The following is a 16,676-nucleotide window of genomic DNA, read 5'->3' on the forward strand; positions in this document are numbered from 1 at the left end:
AGTCACGCTTATTCAGATTTCCTTAGCTTTTACCTAATATCTTCTTTCTGTTCCAAGATCTCATTCAATATACCCATTTACTTATCATGTCTCCTTAAATTCCTCTAAGCTCAAACATTTTTTGTTGTTGACCTTGACAGTAGTGAAGAGTACTGGTCTAGTACTTTGTAAAATGTCCCTTAACTGGAATTTGTTGATGTTTTTCCCATGATTAGACAGGTGTTACCAGTTTTTGCAAGACCACAGAAGTAAAATGCCATATTACTATCATCAAGACTCATCACTGTTCATATTGACCTTGATCATTCAGTTGAGGTAGTGTTTGTTAGGTTTCACTGCCACAGAGCAATACATTATTTAATAAGTTATGTTAGAGGTAATTTCACTGGACATTAACGCTGAGCTTAAAAAAAATTCTGAGCAGATTTTTCAGCACTGCTATTAGGTTCCATTAAATACTATGAAGAAATTATAATAACCTGGAAAGTGAAATGGAAAAATGAAACTCTGAAACTGTTAGCTTGAACATTCACTTAATGGAGGTGAAAGTGATTTTTTTCCCTTGAACTACCTTCACCTTATCCTCTACATCTTTGGGTAGTAAAGATTTTAGTTTAATCTTCAGAAGAGGTAATTTAAATTAATAATCATTTTGCTGAGTGTTTTTCTATATTGCCCTGAGTTGAATAATGAACACTGATTATTGAAACATTGTAAAAGACTTGATTTTTTCCCCCTTTGCTTTAACCGATTTGTCACACAGTTTCTTGTATATGGTTTTAGGATGTTTGCTAAATATAAAAAAAAAAAATTCAGTGTGCTTGGTTCTGTAAAATTTATCATATCGAATGTGTGCAATTTTTTACTACCATGTTCATTGTACTTAATAATTTATATCCACATTTTGTACTTCACTAATATTAGTGGACCATGAAGAAGTTTTGAATGCATGAATGCAACTTGAGACACCATACTTGGTTATTTTGCAATGTCAGAATAATTGTAGGTACTTATAAATTGAATAGATAATCCAGATTATTTTCCTCCAATTTAAGTTGTTTTGGGTTTTTATTCCCCCCGTCTTTGAATTTATTTTATCATTTTACCTATGTACAAATAATAGACTTCCTGAAAATGCTAGAATCTTCAACATGTAATAATAGAATTTGAGCATGACAATAATGTAAGAAAATTCAAAAGTTTCAACCTTTTCTTTTTGAGTTTTCTAAGTAAATCAAACTACAGCTGTTTTCATTTGATTATTATTGTGGAAACCTATGGATATTATTGTAAAATACACATGCATCACACTTTTTAAAAATGTTTTGAATTAATAAAGAATTCACCAATGTATCCTTAGACAAGTTACTGTTTCCTCATTGGTGTAACACTATAGGAGTAAAAGGTACACTTATTTATATTACCTAAATTGCTTATGCTTATGAGGGAATATAATAATTTCGGGCTGGATTCTTTACAGTGTTCCATAAGGTTATTGCTTATTACATTTTTTCACCTTTTATAAATAATAAAGTATATTCTTGAAATGACTTGTTTCGAGAATTCAGCTGAGAGATTTATCACATTGAGTTCAAATGACTTCCACCATTTGTGTTTTTTTTTTTTTAATTCAAAGTTGAGTTTAGATTTGGGAAATAATTATTTCTAATAAAGATTAAAAAATGACCTGATCGGTCCTGTTCTATACTCGGATCAGAATTAAAATAAAATGGGTTTCAACCCACTATCTTAAAGAACACTTTTATAAAGTAATGTGGCTTGAATACACCAAGTGAAACGAATAACTGAGATGATTAGTTGGAGTTTTTAAGTAGCAAAACCTATTTCTGGTCTGTATTATTTGGAGAGACATCTCATCCCTCCACTTCACTTTATATTTGTATGTGGAGCTCCGGAATGAATAGAGGCAATGCAAACGCATTCTACAAAAATTTTATACTTCATCTCAGTAGTGTTGAGTAGACGACTTAAGAATGACTTAACCTTGTCAAGGGCTCCTGTATTTACCTTTTTTTTTTTTTTTATAAATCAATTGCAATTTTCAGTATTTCAGCTCTCTCAACAGTGAACACAGTAGACCCTGAGCAAGCCAGTTAGTGGGAATTCCCAGTGAGTCAGCCCTTGTATCCCTAGGACTGTCTTGATTATACTTATTCCCTCATATCCATCCCACTGGTGGGTTGTAAAAAGATCTTTAGAGAAATGCAGAGCATTACGCCAATAAACCTCAGTATCCCTGGCACCAATCCGCTATCTTAAGGTTTTTGGAGAGAGAGAGATGGAGGCTGGGCTATCGAAGGTGGGACTATTAAGGCTTTGCTGCGCTGTGGTTTATAGGAACGTAGAATCGCTCAATCTCTTTTAAAAGTAGCTAGCGATAACTAGGAGTGAGACCGGACTGGCAGGAGACTCCGGTGAGGAAGGAAGTTGTTTGAAAGCAAGTTACATGGCAGATAGAGGACAGGAAAGCAGATTTTGAGAAATCACTCTCACAGGTTGCTTTTGAGTACACTGTCCTCATTAATACGAGCCTTTACCCACCGCCGGAAAGAGAAACTTAAGCAGAAACGAAGGAAGAGGAGTAAGCACACATACACACACCGATGCCCATCCTACAATTCACTCTTGGAGACGAAAGGCCTGTGTTCTCAGCCCCGGTAGCGGACTACACTGCCCTCCGCTGCGGTACTCGAAATCCTCATTCAGTGCTTGGAAAATAAATCCTCGACGTCAGAAAACCGGGTGGCAACCTGCAACATCCCCCTTCCTGTCCAACACACCGCCCTGGTACATCCGAGACAATTCCGACCGCGCTTCTTGGAGGGGTCTCCCAGACTCACTCCGATCGCACCCCGCCCTGCCCCCTTCCGGCCGGCGCGCGCCTGGCGACATTTAAACGCTTGCCTGGAAGTTCCCACCGAGGCTTTCGGGAGGCCCTTTAAAACTGGCGCGTGCGCTGGGGTAGGTACGATCAGTTCTCGCCGGGTTTCCAAACTCCGTGCAGTGTCGCGAGATTCGCTATCCGAAACTTCCGGTTCTGGTCCGCCTCGGTGATTGCAACTTGGCTATGCGGTCTCGGCTTCTGCTTAGTGCTGCCCGGTGTCTTCGGGCGCTCCGGGCTATTAGCCCAGCCCGTCGGCACCTAAAGTGCGGCAGCCTGCCGCTGGAGGAGCTGTTCGCCCCCGGCGGACCTTTGCGGACCTTCCTGGAGCGCCGGGCAAGGTGTGAAGCCCAGTTGCAGTTCGGGGGGTCTGAGCTGCTGGCGGTGGCCAAACTGCTGAGCGAGAAGGAGCAGGAGCTGCAGGAGACCGAGCATTTGCTACACGGTGAGGGCCGGGCCTAGGGGAACGGGATTCAAAGCCGATTCTTGACTCTTAGTTTGCCTCGTCAACTAAGCCGCTGGTCAGGTGTCCATACCTCCCCAAGTTAGAAGTTCTTTACTCCGTTGCAACCCTTTTTGGCTTGGGTCGGAGGTCAAGGCATCACTGTGTGCGCTCTGACTCCATCCTCTCCCTTTTGAGCCCCTGTGCTCCCTGGACAGGATGCTCCGCCCCCTTTTACAAAATTTAAATTTATCGATTGTCTACTGGCCGAAGATCTTTAGCTTACCAGGGACAAATAAGGGACCATCCCTGTTACGTGCTTGACAGCAGGGTTTCTCAAAGGGACCAACTGGGATAGTGTCAAGAGAGGTGCATGCTAAAACTAGACTTTGGACTCAGAATCTGAGACCTAGAAATATGCGGTTTTTTTTTTAATTTTTTTTCAACGTTTATTTATTTTTGGGACAGAGAGAGACAGAGCATGAACGGGGGAGGGGCAGAGAGAGAGGGAGACACAGAATCGGAAACAGGCTCCAGGCTCTAAGCCATCAGCCCAGAGCCTGACGCGGGGCTCGAACTCACAGACCGCGAGATCGTGACCTGGCTGAAGTCGGACGCTTAACCGACTGCGCCACCCAGGCGTCCCGAAATATGCGTTTTTAACAAGTTTCCCAAGTGATTAGTGTGCATTCGAATCTGGATGGGTCCTAAGTTTCTGCATTTCTACAAGCCCCCCCCCCCCCCCGCCATGAACCACACTTTGGCTAGCTTGACTCTAGAGAAGATGTATTCAAGGAGAGAAAATTAATACTACAGCTGAAAAGTGAGAACAGATAACTGAATAAACACCTAGGGAAAGCAAGGAGAACTTGTTGGGAAGGTCTTGTGCAGTGATAAAGTTCCACCCTTAGAATCCTCTAAGGTTAATAATGGTTTAACCTTTATCATTTTACCGTACTTCAGGCTTTGCTTAACTATTTTTATGTATTAAATCACCCAGTTCACATATCAAACTGTGAAGTAGGTACTGTTAGCCTCATGTGACATAAGAGGAACATGAGGCATGGAGGTAAAATAACTGCTCAGGCTAAACAGCTTTTAAGGAATGGAGTTTGGATTGGACTGACTCCAGATCTCATGTTTTTAATCCCTGTACTCTTTGTTAACCAAGAAAAAAGAGAAGTTACGGGGAGTGGCAGGTTGAAACATTTTGTAAAGGTATGAAATACTAACCTAAAAAGGTTGATTTTTATCCTGTTGGCAGAAGGGAGCCAGCTGAAGCTTTTAGATTGGGGAGTGAATGCCAGAAATGGCTTACTTGCTTAGAAAGTTTTCTGTCTGGTAATCTGGAAGTCAGCCTGGAACGAGATTGCAGATGCTTGGAAAACAGAAGACTGAAGTCTAGTTGAGACTTAAGGAGAGTCTAAATCAGGTGATTTAAGAGAAAATGTGGCTTCCCAGAGTGGGGTTAAAAAAAGGATTACTTAACCATACTAGGAAAAATACTTTGCAAGAAAAATAAAATTGATTTCATAGCTTAAGCCAAGCTTAAAAACCAAATGGATATACGGGTTAAATATTTTAAAAACCTAGCTGTAAAGAAGTAAACAGAATGTTAGAAAATTGTTACTGGCAGAACACAACTCAGCTTAATGATAGAAAATATCATTTAGCAACTCCTGAATTCTTACTTTATGTCAGACACTACTAATTACCCAGAAAATACAGAACTAGTTTTTAGGAGCTTGCAGTCTAGTGAAGAAGTAAAAATATATGTGAACAAGTGCTCGTTTTAATTTCTGCAATAAAGAGCAGTTATAAAAAGCAAAAGGAGGCATTTAAGTGGATTTCAAAGAGAATGCAGGAGGTTGCCAAACAGTACGAGAAGGGGATTGAAGGCAGAGGTGGCCAGCAAGAAGAAGAAAGTACCAAATTGGAAGACATGATATAGCAGGAGCATAGAGTAGGCATGGGAGTTGATAATGTAACAGAAACTTGAAACCAGAAACACAGTTCAGAACGCTGCATGACAAAGAAACTGGATTTGTTCCTACAGACTGTGAGAAGTTAGCACGTTTTTAAGCAGAGAAGTGACTTTTTTTTTTTATATCATTTTTGAGAGAGAGAGACAGCACGAGTTGGGAGGGGCAGAGAGAAAGGGGGACACAGGATCTGAGCAGGCTCCAAGCTTTCAGCACAGAGCCCGATGTAGGGCTCGAACTCACGAACTATAAGAGCATGACCTAAGCTGAAGTGGGATGCTAAACCGACAGAGCCACCCAGGCACTGCGAGAAATGACATCTTTTGAAAGATTAATGTTGGTGTCAGTGTTTGAGAATGAACTGGAGTATTCTCCAGGGACCCTGGTGGCTGAAAGGCCAGTGAGAAGGTAGTTGAAACCGTGCAAGAAAGAGGTGGTGATAGGCATGGGCCACACTCACAAGACATTCTAATAATAGTCAGGATTTGGTGGCTTACGTCCCGAGAAGAGTGAAGGAGAGAATTCTAAGAAAAGTCCTAGGCTTCTGGGTTCAGAACATGAATGGTACTGTTAACTAAGATGAAAATATAAAAGCTGGATAAATTTTAGGAAAAAAAGATGTTTTGTGCCAAACAGGCAGCCATATTAAGCCAGGAGTACCTGTAAGGACATTCAGATGAAGAAATTCAGATAAAGATAATGGTCTAGAGAAAACACTACTGGCAGAGGAGAAAAACTGAGCCTGAATAATCGTATGAGAACTCAGCATGTATTTGACAAAGTAAAGCTTAGAAGCAGATGAGAATACTCAGGAAGAAGTGGTTGAGAAAGAAACCAGACACTAACAAAGGTAGAAATACACAGTATTGGAGGAGCAGGCAGGACAAAGCTATAAAAGATCGAGAAAGAAAAGGCAGAGCTTTGGGACCCTGAACAAGATAAATGAAGCTGTAAACACCAATTAAAATGTCAAGGGATTGTTGATACTGGACTTAGAAAGGGCTCACCTTTTCAGCTCACACTGAAATAAGCCTTTATGTTTGGCAATTTTATCATGGGTGATTTTAATAAAAACGATGTCGGGGCACCTGGGTGGCTCAGTCAGTTAAGTGTCCGATTCTTGGTTTGGGCTCAAGTCATGATCTCATGGTTTGTGAGTTCAAGCCCTGCATCAGGCTCTGTACTGACAGCCTGGAACCTGCTTTGGATTCTGTGTTTCTCTCTCTCTCTCCCCCTCCCTAACTCATGCTGTCTTTGTCTCTCTCAAAATAAATAAATAAAACGTAAAAACAAGATGTTATTAATATGATTATGAAATCCAGTGTGACAACTAGAGAACTAAATGAGAATTAACATGAGAAATCGTAAACCTGGCATTGAATCTCCAGGAGTTTGGGACGGAAAAGCGGGGGATGACAAGTGTTCACTTGAAGGGTTGAAGAGAACAAGAACCTTTACAGCAGGGAAAACATAAACATATTGGTAGACAGAGGAGAAGGCAGGCATGTGATAGGTGCCGAGTGAACATGTTGATTAATAACAGTGAATGAGAAAGAACTAGTATATTTCCACTGCCTATGAATAACCCCAGTCTAAACCCTCCAGAGCTATGCTGTCTGGTAATAGTAGCCAGTGGCCACACAAGGCTACTAAGCACCAGTAATGTAGTTAGTCTGAATTGAGATATGCTGTTAAGGATAACAGATTTCAAACACCTAATATAAAAAATAATTTTTGATATTTTAAGGTACATGTTGAAATGATAATGTTTTACACATACTGGGTTAAATAAAATGTAGTATTAAAATTAAATTACTTCAAGACCTTATTTCTAATCCCCTTAGCCTTACAGAAGATGCAGAACTGAAAGTCACCTTAGAGGTCATCCAGCCTAGCTCCTTCACTGTTGCTGAGATAATGGAGATTCAGAGAAGTTGGATATGTTGCCCTGAGAGAATCCTAGCAGTTGAACTAGGACTAGAATTCATTTTTCCTTTGTGTAATTCAACACATTTGCCATTCCACCACATTTTTCTGTGCAGAATTCCTGCCAAAATAATTTCCTGCCTTTCCACCAACACTCCGAATAGTTGCTTATCTCATTATTGCTGTTGCCATTTTCTCTCCTTGAGTTAATGCTTCTTTCCTTTTTCTGCCCATCCCAAAAATAAATGCAAAAACAGTCCTTTAGTGTGCTACCATTTTAATATTTAATCACAAAGTGTTTTAGATTGTAATTCTGTGTGAGTTTTCTCCCCTAGAAAAATATAAAGAAACTAAAATTATCTAAAATCCTGCCTTGAGGGCAGGTCTTACATATTATTATCTCCACTTCCTAGTATAGCTGGTACTTAATCAGTGAACAAACATACAAACTGATACTTTGGAAGAGCCTGATCTTTCAACAAAGAAAGCTATTTGTAATAACTAAAGAAATTTCCCTTCTCTCCTTTCTATAGGTCGCATATTGTCCATAGGATAGAGAAATGAGAAAATATATTTTGTAAGGTAAAAATGAAAACTCAGACAAAATAAGAAAGTAAAAGCAAGTTGGGTGGGGGAGTACTTCATATAAACCTTCTGTAAACATTAGGGAAGATCTAAATGTTTGGTGGATATTTTATATTAATGAAATATTAGGTAAAGAGATAATAAATTTCTATTTTTTTATACAATTTTTTAATGTTTATTTTCAAGAGAGAGAGCGAGCATGAGCAGGGGAAGGGAAGAGAGAGAAGGAGACACAGAATCCAAAGCAGGCTCCATCCAGGCTCTGAGCTGTCAGCACAGAGCCCGACATGGGGCTCAAACTCATGAACCATGAGCTCATGACCTGAGCCAAAGTCGGACGCTTAAGTGACTGAGCCACCCAGGCACTCCTCTATTTTTTAATTCAGTTTGGTTTAACTGATGGAAACTTTAATTCCCCTTCTGGTCTGACGACTCAGTGAATTTGTTGTTGTGTAGTCTAAGTTGGAAAACTAAAACCATATTTGTTAACATGAATATTTCATGGGGGTAGAATTATAGGATAGTTCAATAGGTTCTTTATATTTTTCTGTAGATTCTTTTTTTTTTTTTTTAACGTTTATTTAACATTAGAAAGAGCATGAACGGGGGAGGGTCAGAGAGAGAGGGAGACACAGAATTTGAAACAGGCTCCAGGCTCTGAGCTGTCAGCACAGAGCCTGATGCGGGGCTTGATCTCACGGACCGCGAGATCATGACCTGAGCCGAAGTCAGATGCTTAACCAACTGAGCCACCCAGGCGCCCCATCTGTAGATTCTTTTTAATCTTATGCTTCTGTCATCAGCAAAAAAGTTTGTTGTTTTTTCTTTTAAGCTACATGCTAATGAAAACTAATGCATACAGTGCTACTTTTAATTAATGGCAGTTATGAAAAGGACAAGAAAGACATTTTTCCCTTTGGCTACAATAATAAAATGAAGACCTTGAATTCTGTTTAATTCCTTAATTAAGAAAAACTTAACCTACTGCCTTATTTCCATAGATGAAAATGAAGACTTAAGGAAACTTGCAGAGAACGAAATAACTTTATGCCAAAAACAAATAACTCAGCTGAAGCATCAGGTATGGTATCTGCAAAGAATAAAGATTTTGTGCTATTACTTCTAATGAATTTTATTGTAAGTTGGTAAAAACAACTCAAGAAGTAACTAGCTTGTTAGTACTTAGAATTATAAACTTTTCTAAAGCAGGAAAAAGTATACTCCGGGTGGTGCTATTTTTATCATAATAAAAGGATCGGACAGCTGTGGAAAGAAAGGTGACTGCCATATTGATACGAGTTTTCCAAAAAGCAGTGGGATAAATATCAGTATTCTACTTCCCCTCTTTTGGTTTCTTAAAAGAGGTGAGGGGTAGATGGTGAGTAGAAACAGTTACAGAGCGGTGGTAGATTGTGAGCTCCTTGGCAGCAGAAATATTTTTCCTATCTTTGGCGCTATGAAAGTGCCAGACCTAGGATCGACCCTCAGCTTTTAGAATTGAATTATACTGCTTTGGTTTTACATATGGGAGAATATATAGGCATTAGATGAAGAGTAATCATTATTTTAATGTTTATGTATTTTGAGAGAGTATGAGCAGGTGAGGGGCAGAGAGAGAGAGAGACACAGAATCTGAAGCAGGCTCCAGGCTCCGAGCTGTCAGCACAGAGCCCGTCTCAAACTGGGGAACAGTGAGATCATGACCTGAGTGAAGTCAACGCTTAACCAACTGAGCCACCCAGGCGCCCCAATGTAATCATTATTTTAAATTAGACCTAGTCTTTTATGCAGATTCTGTAAAGCAGAGCTTAAAGATTTATAGTAGTTATCTCTGAGGATGTAAGTAAAAGAGCATGCTATGGTGAGGAAGGAGCCCAGGAAAAGGGGGTGCTTCATTTAAAGATTACATTTCTTCTCTAGTCAAAAGTGGAACTCATCAAAAGTTAATGTCCTTACCACCCATTCCAGAGGGAAAGTTCCACCATGAAGTGAAGTCTCATATAATTTGCCTTCTTCCCATTTTCTAATATTTTTGTGAAATACAAGGGCATATGTATTAAAGGTTTCTGTTCATTGACTAGTAGTTAACAAACACATAAATTCAACTAGTTACTCAAGATTTGAATGACCATGATGTACTGGCATAGGCTAGAGAGATGGAAAAGTAGTAACAACTATAGCTCCCAACCAACACAAAGTATGATACTTTACAATTCAGGCAGATCTGGGTTCAAATTCTAGTTCTTCCACTTTCTAGTTGTATGTTCTTGGGCAATGAGATTATTCAACTAAATTAAGCTTAAACTTAGTTTTAACATCTTAACTAGAGCAAGAAACTATCTTCCCAAGACTGATTTCAGAATTAAAGTATATAAAGTGCTTAACAGAGTGCTTGTCACATACTAAGAGACCAGTAATTGTTGGTAGCTTTTCTTATTTAACTCACCTAACGAAAGAAGCTTTTATTCTGCGTCCTCTTAATTAGTACATACTGAAGTGTGAAAGGTATATTGTCAGGGAAGGAGGACTGATCTAGGCACCCTGATTTGAGTTCTTCTGCCTGCTCTGCCAGAAGCTAACCTTTTTCTGTTTTGCAAGTCATTTAGTCTCTACAGCCTCACTTTACTTTACATGCAAAAGGACCAGATCACACATCATCTCTAAGGGCCTTTTCAGTTCCAAAATTACAAATTTCTCTTCCAAAGTAAAGAAACTTAAAAAAATAGAAACATACAATTTTAGTCTTTTTTTTTTCTTTTCTGCCATACTAGGCTATAGATTTCAAAATGATAAGAGTTAGGATCTTCTTTTGCATCCTGCACACAGTATAGTGTCCCACTCACAACAAGCTCTGAATTATTTTTTTTTTTTTAATTTTTTTTTTTTCAACATTTATTTATTTTTGGGACAGAGAGAGACAGAGCATGAACGGGGGAGGGGCAGAGAGAGAGGGAGACACAGAATCGGAAACCAGACTCCAGGCTCTGAGCCATCAGCCCAGAGCCCGACGCGGGGCTCGAACTCACGGACCGCGAGATCGTGACCTGGCTGAAGTCGGACGCTTAACCGACTGCGCCATCCAGGCGCCCCAACAAGCTCTGAATTATTAACCAGACAGAACTGACATAAAGTTTTACATAAACACCCAAAATAAACAAATTAGACCCATAAGTTTTATCTGGACCTTATAGCATTTATAATATAGTTGTAACATTATATTTTTTAGAAGTTATGCATTACTATATGGTTCTAATTGGCAAGATGGTTGAAGAGTAATCAGCAATATTTGTTTAGAGAAACTTTAAGTAATTCACTATTTAAATCCTGTTGCATCTTGGGGCGCCTGGGTGCCTCAGTCGGTTGAGCATCTGACTTTGGCTCAGGTCATGACTTCACGGTTCGGGAGTTCGAGCCCTGCATCGGGCTCTGCTGAAAGCTCAGAGCCTGGAGCCTGCTTTGGATTCTGCGTCTCCCTCTCTCTCTCTCTCAAAAATAAACATTAAAAAAAATTTTTTTAAATCCTGCATCTAATCATTTAGTGTTGTTTTTTTTTTAAGTTTTAAATAATTCCTAATTATAGGAGGGGTGATATTTTTGTATTTACAGATTATCTTACTTTTGGTTCCCTCAGAAGAAACAGATGAAAATGATTTGATCCTGGAGGTAACTGCAGGAGTTGGGGGTCAGGAGGCAATGTTGTTTACATCAGAGATGTTCGATATGTATCAGCAATATGCTGCATTTAAAAGATGGCATTTTGAAACCCTGGAATATTTTCCAAGTGAAATAGGTAAGTACACTGTTTAATTGATTTGGGGGAAAGAACAGATTTAATCTATCTACATGTGTCATATGATGATGTTTGGAGAGACCATAACTAAGCTTTAGAATTTATTGGTAAGGAAGCTTACCTGATTTTATGTTTACCATTCACTTAATAATTTTGAATGCAAATATACCTGTTTTCAGTGGGCCTATAAAATACTAGTCATTCACTACTCACCACTGAATGATTAATGATCTTTTAAAAGTGCTCTTTTACATGTTATTGAATCAATTCATTAATACCATAAATACTTTATGTTTAGTGATTATTAGCAATAAAGGTATTAAGTGTTAAAACACTGGATATCTAGACTTGCTAAAGTATTTCAATGCTTTTATATTCTGTATGCTTATATTGGTTTGTAGCTCTTTTAAGTATATTTCAAGATGGTGGAAATGATGATCAGTTGTTTATAAATGGCAATAATAATTGTTCATATTTTCAATATTTTCAAGGTGGCCTTAGACATGCGTCTGCCAGCATTGGGGGTGTAGAGGCCTATAAGCACCTGAAATTTGAAGGTGGTGTACACAGAGTACAAAGAGTGCCAAAAACAGAGAAGCAAGGTCGCATCCATACCAGCACCATGACTGTGGCAATCTTACCCCAACCGACCGAGGTAAGGCATCAGTCTCCTCTCCTTGGAATCCTGCGCTCAGCACAGTGCCTTGCCCCCAGAGTAACAACTCACTTCACTGAACTGAATAACTCCTTTGCTCATCTTTGGCCTTTATCATGTATTTTGAGGGTTTAATAATCTCTTATCTCAGTCCAAAAAAATATCTTACAATAGATAGTAACAGTTAAAGATATATAAATGATCTAATGTTGCACTATTTATTAATTTTTGTCCGCCACTAAGTTAAGACCATCTCAGTAGGAGAAACAGTATTACCCTACTTTAAATAGGATTTAATACTGATTACCCTTCATAATGATTTTTGTTTTGTCTGACTTTCCCAGAGTGTAAATAGAAGAATTCTATTTTAACAAGGGTTAACAGAACTGCTACTTCATAACCCAGTTGCATTAAAATGCAAATACAATGGTCTGTAGTTCATGAAATAGAGCTTTTTAAAATCTGGTGCTTCTAATGGCAACTTCCAGGACAGAGCATTATGCTGATGTCAGATCCCAGCTATGTATGACTTCTTGGCTTTTTTGCCTTTTGCTGTTTCCATCTGCCTGTCCTAAGTCCCCCTTTATTTAAAATTAAACAAAATAAGCCTTCCCATAATTCTTAAGCTAGCAGTGGTTTTTTTTTCCTGTGTTAAAGTCTTTTTTAACTCAGAAATAACCCACAGAAGCTCACTTTAATTCCTATATTCACATTTCTAGTATTAGCTAAGTTCTTCTGTTCATGTATTAAGGAAGAGGGTAATTAACAGAGAAGTCCAGTTTTTGAGGATTAGGGAGGGTTTGTTTTTGTTTTGTATTATATTTTGATCTACTTTTCCAAAAAAGAGATGTTTTAAAAAATGGTATCCTTCCAACTTTTCTATCCTTAAAATTAAAACTTCTCAATCTTATAATTCTATGACATGTAATTATACACATAAATGGATAGTTCTTGCCCTTGAACAGTTCACATACATGTGATATTTTTAAATCCCAACTTTGCCTCTTATGTATAGATCAATCTGGTAATTAATCCCAAAGATTTGAGAATTGATACTAAACGAGCCAGTGGAGCTGGAGGACAGCATGTAAATACCACGGACAGTGCTGTCCGGATAGTTCATCTTCCAACAGGTATGTCCTTATTTCTTCAACATAAAACTTTGAAGAAAGAAAACAAATTCTGATTAACTTGACTGATTTTCCATTGTAATAGATCCTCAGTTACCAGAATATATACTACTCAAGATTATTATTAAATACTTTATTTAGATTAGAATCCTTAGATGAAACTCTGCAGGATAATTGCAAAAGCCAGGAAGACGGAGGGGCCTAAGCCCAGAGAATTTCCGTACAGGTGACGATGAGGAAAAGGTGTGGACAGTCTTGCAGGTAGCTTCCTCATTAAAAGAAAATCCAGGGTGCTTGGCTGGCTCCATCTGTAGAGCATGCGACTCTTGATAGCAGGGTCATGTGTTCAAGCCCCATATTGGGTGTGGAGCCTATTTAAAATTTTTAAAATTTAAATAAATAAAAAAAATCCTCAGAATGAAGTCACTGTCATGGGTTCTTCTTTATCAGAAAATGCTCAAAATCACTAGTTCCTAGCTTTCTTTGAAGAGAGGAGGACATGGACTTCCTTGCGAAAATGAAAGCTTGGACTTGCTTTCTCAGAAACATGCTCACATGCAGAGTTCTGCCCATAACTTCCAGGGCTGCTGCTCCATGAAGTCCATCCACAAACCTCCAGCAGTTCTACTGGAGATACACAGGGGAATTGTGTCTAAATATTTCTTAAGTCTTCAATATACTCTTAAGTGGAACTAAATGTGATTTACAATTATTACTGCAGTGATTTACATGTGATAAAGAGCAGATGGATAGCAAACTTCAGATACCTAGAAAGAATACACTGTGACTGATCTCAAATAGGCATAATTCCCATGGATCAGTAGTGTTGAACAGGAGTGATTGGTAGGTTTTTCCTTTTTAAAATTTGAGGAAGGCCTCAAGTTAAACTTTAAGATGATGTCTTATATAATATATACTATATAAACAGGAATAGGAAAACTAGATGAAACTCCTCACAAAAATATTAATTGTGCCTATCTCTATTAGGACTAACTTTTTTTTGTTTTGGTGATGACAAATAGCTACTTAAAAAAACATATGGTTGCTAGTTAAGGGTGTGGAAAAACAATCCTTATTAAATGAGTAATGATTTTTGTTTAGTATGTATGCCTTCAATATGAATGTATTTGCACTATAGCTCAAGCTTCAATTTTTAGTTTTCTGAGAACTCTGTAAAAGTTATTTGTTTAGTTTATAGTCTTCCTTTATTAGAGTTGTTTTTTTTCCTCATAAAGGAAGAAGAAAAAGAAGGAAAAAGTATTTCTTGATAATAAATGAAGAAGATTTTCCTATTAAAACTGTTCAATTCTCATGACACTATTCAGGTGTTGTTTCTGAATGCCAACAAGAGAGATCTCAACTGAAAAATAGAGAGATGGCTATGAAAAAGCTACGTGCAAAACTGTACAGCATGCATCTAGAAGAAGAAACAAATAAAAGATACAGTGCTAGAAAGATTCAGGTAAAACTTAATTTAAAACATGCTCTGAAGGGGGTGCCTAGGTGGCTCAGTCTATTGAGCGTCTCTTGATTTAAGCTCAGGTCATGAACCCAGGGTTTTGGGATTGAGCCCTGTGTCGAGCTCTGCACTGAGCTTGGAGCCTGCTTCGGATTCTCTCCCTCTGCCTCTTGCCCCTTCCCCGCTTGCACACTCTCATGTGCTCTCCCTAAAATAATTTTAAAAATGCTCTGAAGGATAAAAATATAAAAATAAGATAACCCAGTTTTTATATATGCTGAAATTGTTTCAGTGTATTTGTTAAAATAAGGAAAGAATTCAAGTAGCTCAACAGAGGGTTATAGGTGTTTCATAATAATCTTAAACCTCTGCCCTCGTTTCTATATTCAAGGGCTTTGTTTCCTCAGATTTTTTTTTAATGTTTTATTATTTATTTTTGAGAGAGACAGAGTGAGAGTGGGGGAGGGGCGAAGAGAGAGGAAAACACAGAATCTGAAGCAGGCTCTAGGCCCTGAGCTGTCAGCACAGAGCATGACCTGGGGCTCGAACTCACGAACTGCAAGATCATGACCTGAGCCGAAGTCAGACACTTAAATGACTGAGCCACCTACCCAGGCGCCTCTGTTTTTCTCACATTTTTAACCAAAGTTACTAAAAGAGGATATATGGAATCCCCATTTTGAATCCTTTGAAAATTATGGGAGTTGGAAAGCAAACTGAATTTATTTTCTTCCTGTTTGGCATTTAATTTTACAACCACCTTGCCCTTTATTAATTCCTTTTTCTGGGAATTCATCACTGTCCTCATTGAAAATGACCAGATTAATTCACAGATATATATGGCTACCATTTGAATGCTAACTCTGTGCTAGGCTGTATGTATATATCATCACTGTGTTGTAGGTATTATTTGTATTTTATGGATGGGGAAACTAAAGTTTAAAGTTTAAATAAATGTCTGAAGTAGTAAGGCACTGAAATGGCAGAGAGAAGATCAAATGCTATAAATCTGTCTCACTTTAAAGCCAGTACTCTTTTCTTTTTCTATTACGTCCCATGTTATTTGAGGATTCAAAATGTTTGAAACTTGGTTCTTATATTGTGTTTCAGATTATAAACAAAGAGCTTAATCTCCAGGTAACTTAAATTTGTAGGTTTAGTTGCTTCGAATCTAACTGTATCTTATGTCTTCATATATATCTGTATAGGTTGGAACCAAAGGAAGGTCAGAGAAAATAAGAACATATAATTTTCCACAGAACCGGGTCACAGATCACAGAATAAATAAGTCACTTCATGATCTTGAAACTTTTATGCAAGGGGAATATCTACTGGATGAACTTGTAAGGTCACTGAAGGACTACGCTGATTATGAATCTTTAGTAGAAATTATTTCCAAAATGTAAATTAATTTATTATTAAAGACTTATAGCTTATAAAAATTCTACCACAGCAGATTACATTGTGTGTAAATACTAGTATTCTCTTAAAAAACATGAGTTAATACATTTGGAAGTAATGTGTGTATTTTAAAGACATAATTTATATAAATCTCTCAATATATTAGTAAAAAAATGTACAATACAATCATGACTCTGCTTATATATTTTGGACTCTTATGTGAAGTATACAAACAAAGCAAAAACAGTATTTTGTTTTCTTCAGTGTAAAATGTTTAGCAAATGATCAAACATAAAAGAAATATAATAAATATTGTATTAGTCAAAGTCCAGTTAAGAGACAGAAACCAGACCATGATTTGAACAGGGATAATTTGGGTACAAAGAATTTTTAACTGGTAATAG

The 16,676-nt window shown here is 38.0% G+C and overlaps 1 protein-coding gene and 1 long non-coding RNA gene across 10 annotated transcripts in view; one reads left to right on the forward strand and one right to left on the reverse strand.

Annotated features, from left to right (window-relative positions):
• The window catches only part of LOC124528227 (uncharacterized), a 117,617-nt gene that overhangs the window by 92,998 nt on the left and 7,943 nt on the right, over positions 1 to 16,676 (reverse strand). Inside the window, exon 4 of one of the 7 annotated variants that reach the window (XR_006966115.1) lies at positions 13,744 to 13,783. The exons of the other annotated variants lie outside the window; for them this stretch is intronic. This is a non-coding gene — a long non-coding RNA (uncharacterized LOC124528227). Of the gene's footprint in view, positions 1 to 13,743; positions 13,784 to 16,676 lie in introns of those variants that run through there. 7 annotated transcript variants of the gene reach the window in all.
• Positions 3,014 to 16,530, forward strand: MTRF1L (mitochondrial translation release factor 1 like). 3 transcript variants are annotated; one of them, XM_047101705.1, is made up of 7 exons: positions 3,039 to 3,347; positions 8,839 to 8,918; positions 11,444 to 11,627; positions 12,119 to 12,282; positions 13,298 to 13,415; positions 14,738 to 14,874; positions 16,080 to 16,530. In XM_047101705.1, exons 1-7 carry the CDS (start codon positions 3,089 to 3,091, stop codon positions 16,275 to 16,277), a joined length of 1,140 nt encoding a protein of 379 aa, XP_046957661.1. In that variant the 5' UTR covers positions 3,039 to 3,088; the 3' UTR covers positions 16,278 to 16,530. The 3 variants fall into 3 exon arrangements, with proteins under 3 accessions (XP_046957663.1, XP_046957661.1, XP_046957662.1); XM_047101706.1 differs by having other exon boundaries at positions 3,266 to 3,347; positions 11,469 to 11,627; XM_047101707.1 differs by lacking the exons at positions 12,119 to 12,282; positions 13,298 to 13,415; positions 14,738 to 14,874; positions 16,080 to 16,530 and having other exon boundaries at positions 3,014 to 3,347; positions 11,469 to 11,582.

The sequence above is a fragment of the Lynx rufus genome, unplaced genomic scaffold (assembly GCF_022079265.1).
Source record: "Lynx rufus isolate CCGP_SWC_20201006 ecotype Redwood Valley unplaced genomic scaffold, mLynRuf1.p SCAF_6, whole genome shotgun sequence".
In the NCBI taxonomy this organism is placed as follows: Eukaryota; Metazoa; Chordata; class Mammalia; order Carnivora; family Felidae; genus Lynx; species Lynx rufus.

Coding starts and splice junctions, on each gene's coding strand:
- MTRF1L (XM_047101705.1), top strand. CDS start 3,089: ATGCGGTCTCGGCTTCTGCTTAGTGCTGCCCGGTGTCTTCGGGCGCTC. Junction 11,628..12,118: donor ATATTTTCCAAGTGAAATAG/GTAAGTACACTG, acceptor AATATTTTCAAG/GTGGCCTTAGACATGCGTCT. Junction 14,875..16,079: donor ACAGTGCTAGAAAGATTCAG/GTAAAACTTAAT, acceptor ATATCTGTATAG/GTTGGAACCAAAGGAAGGTC.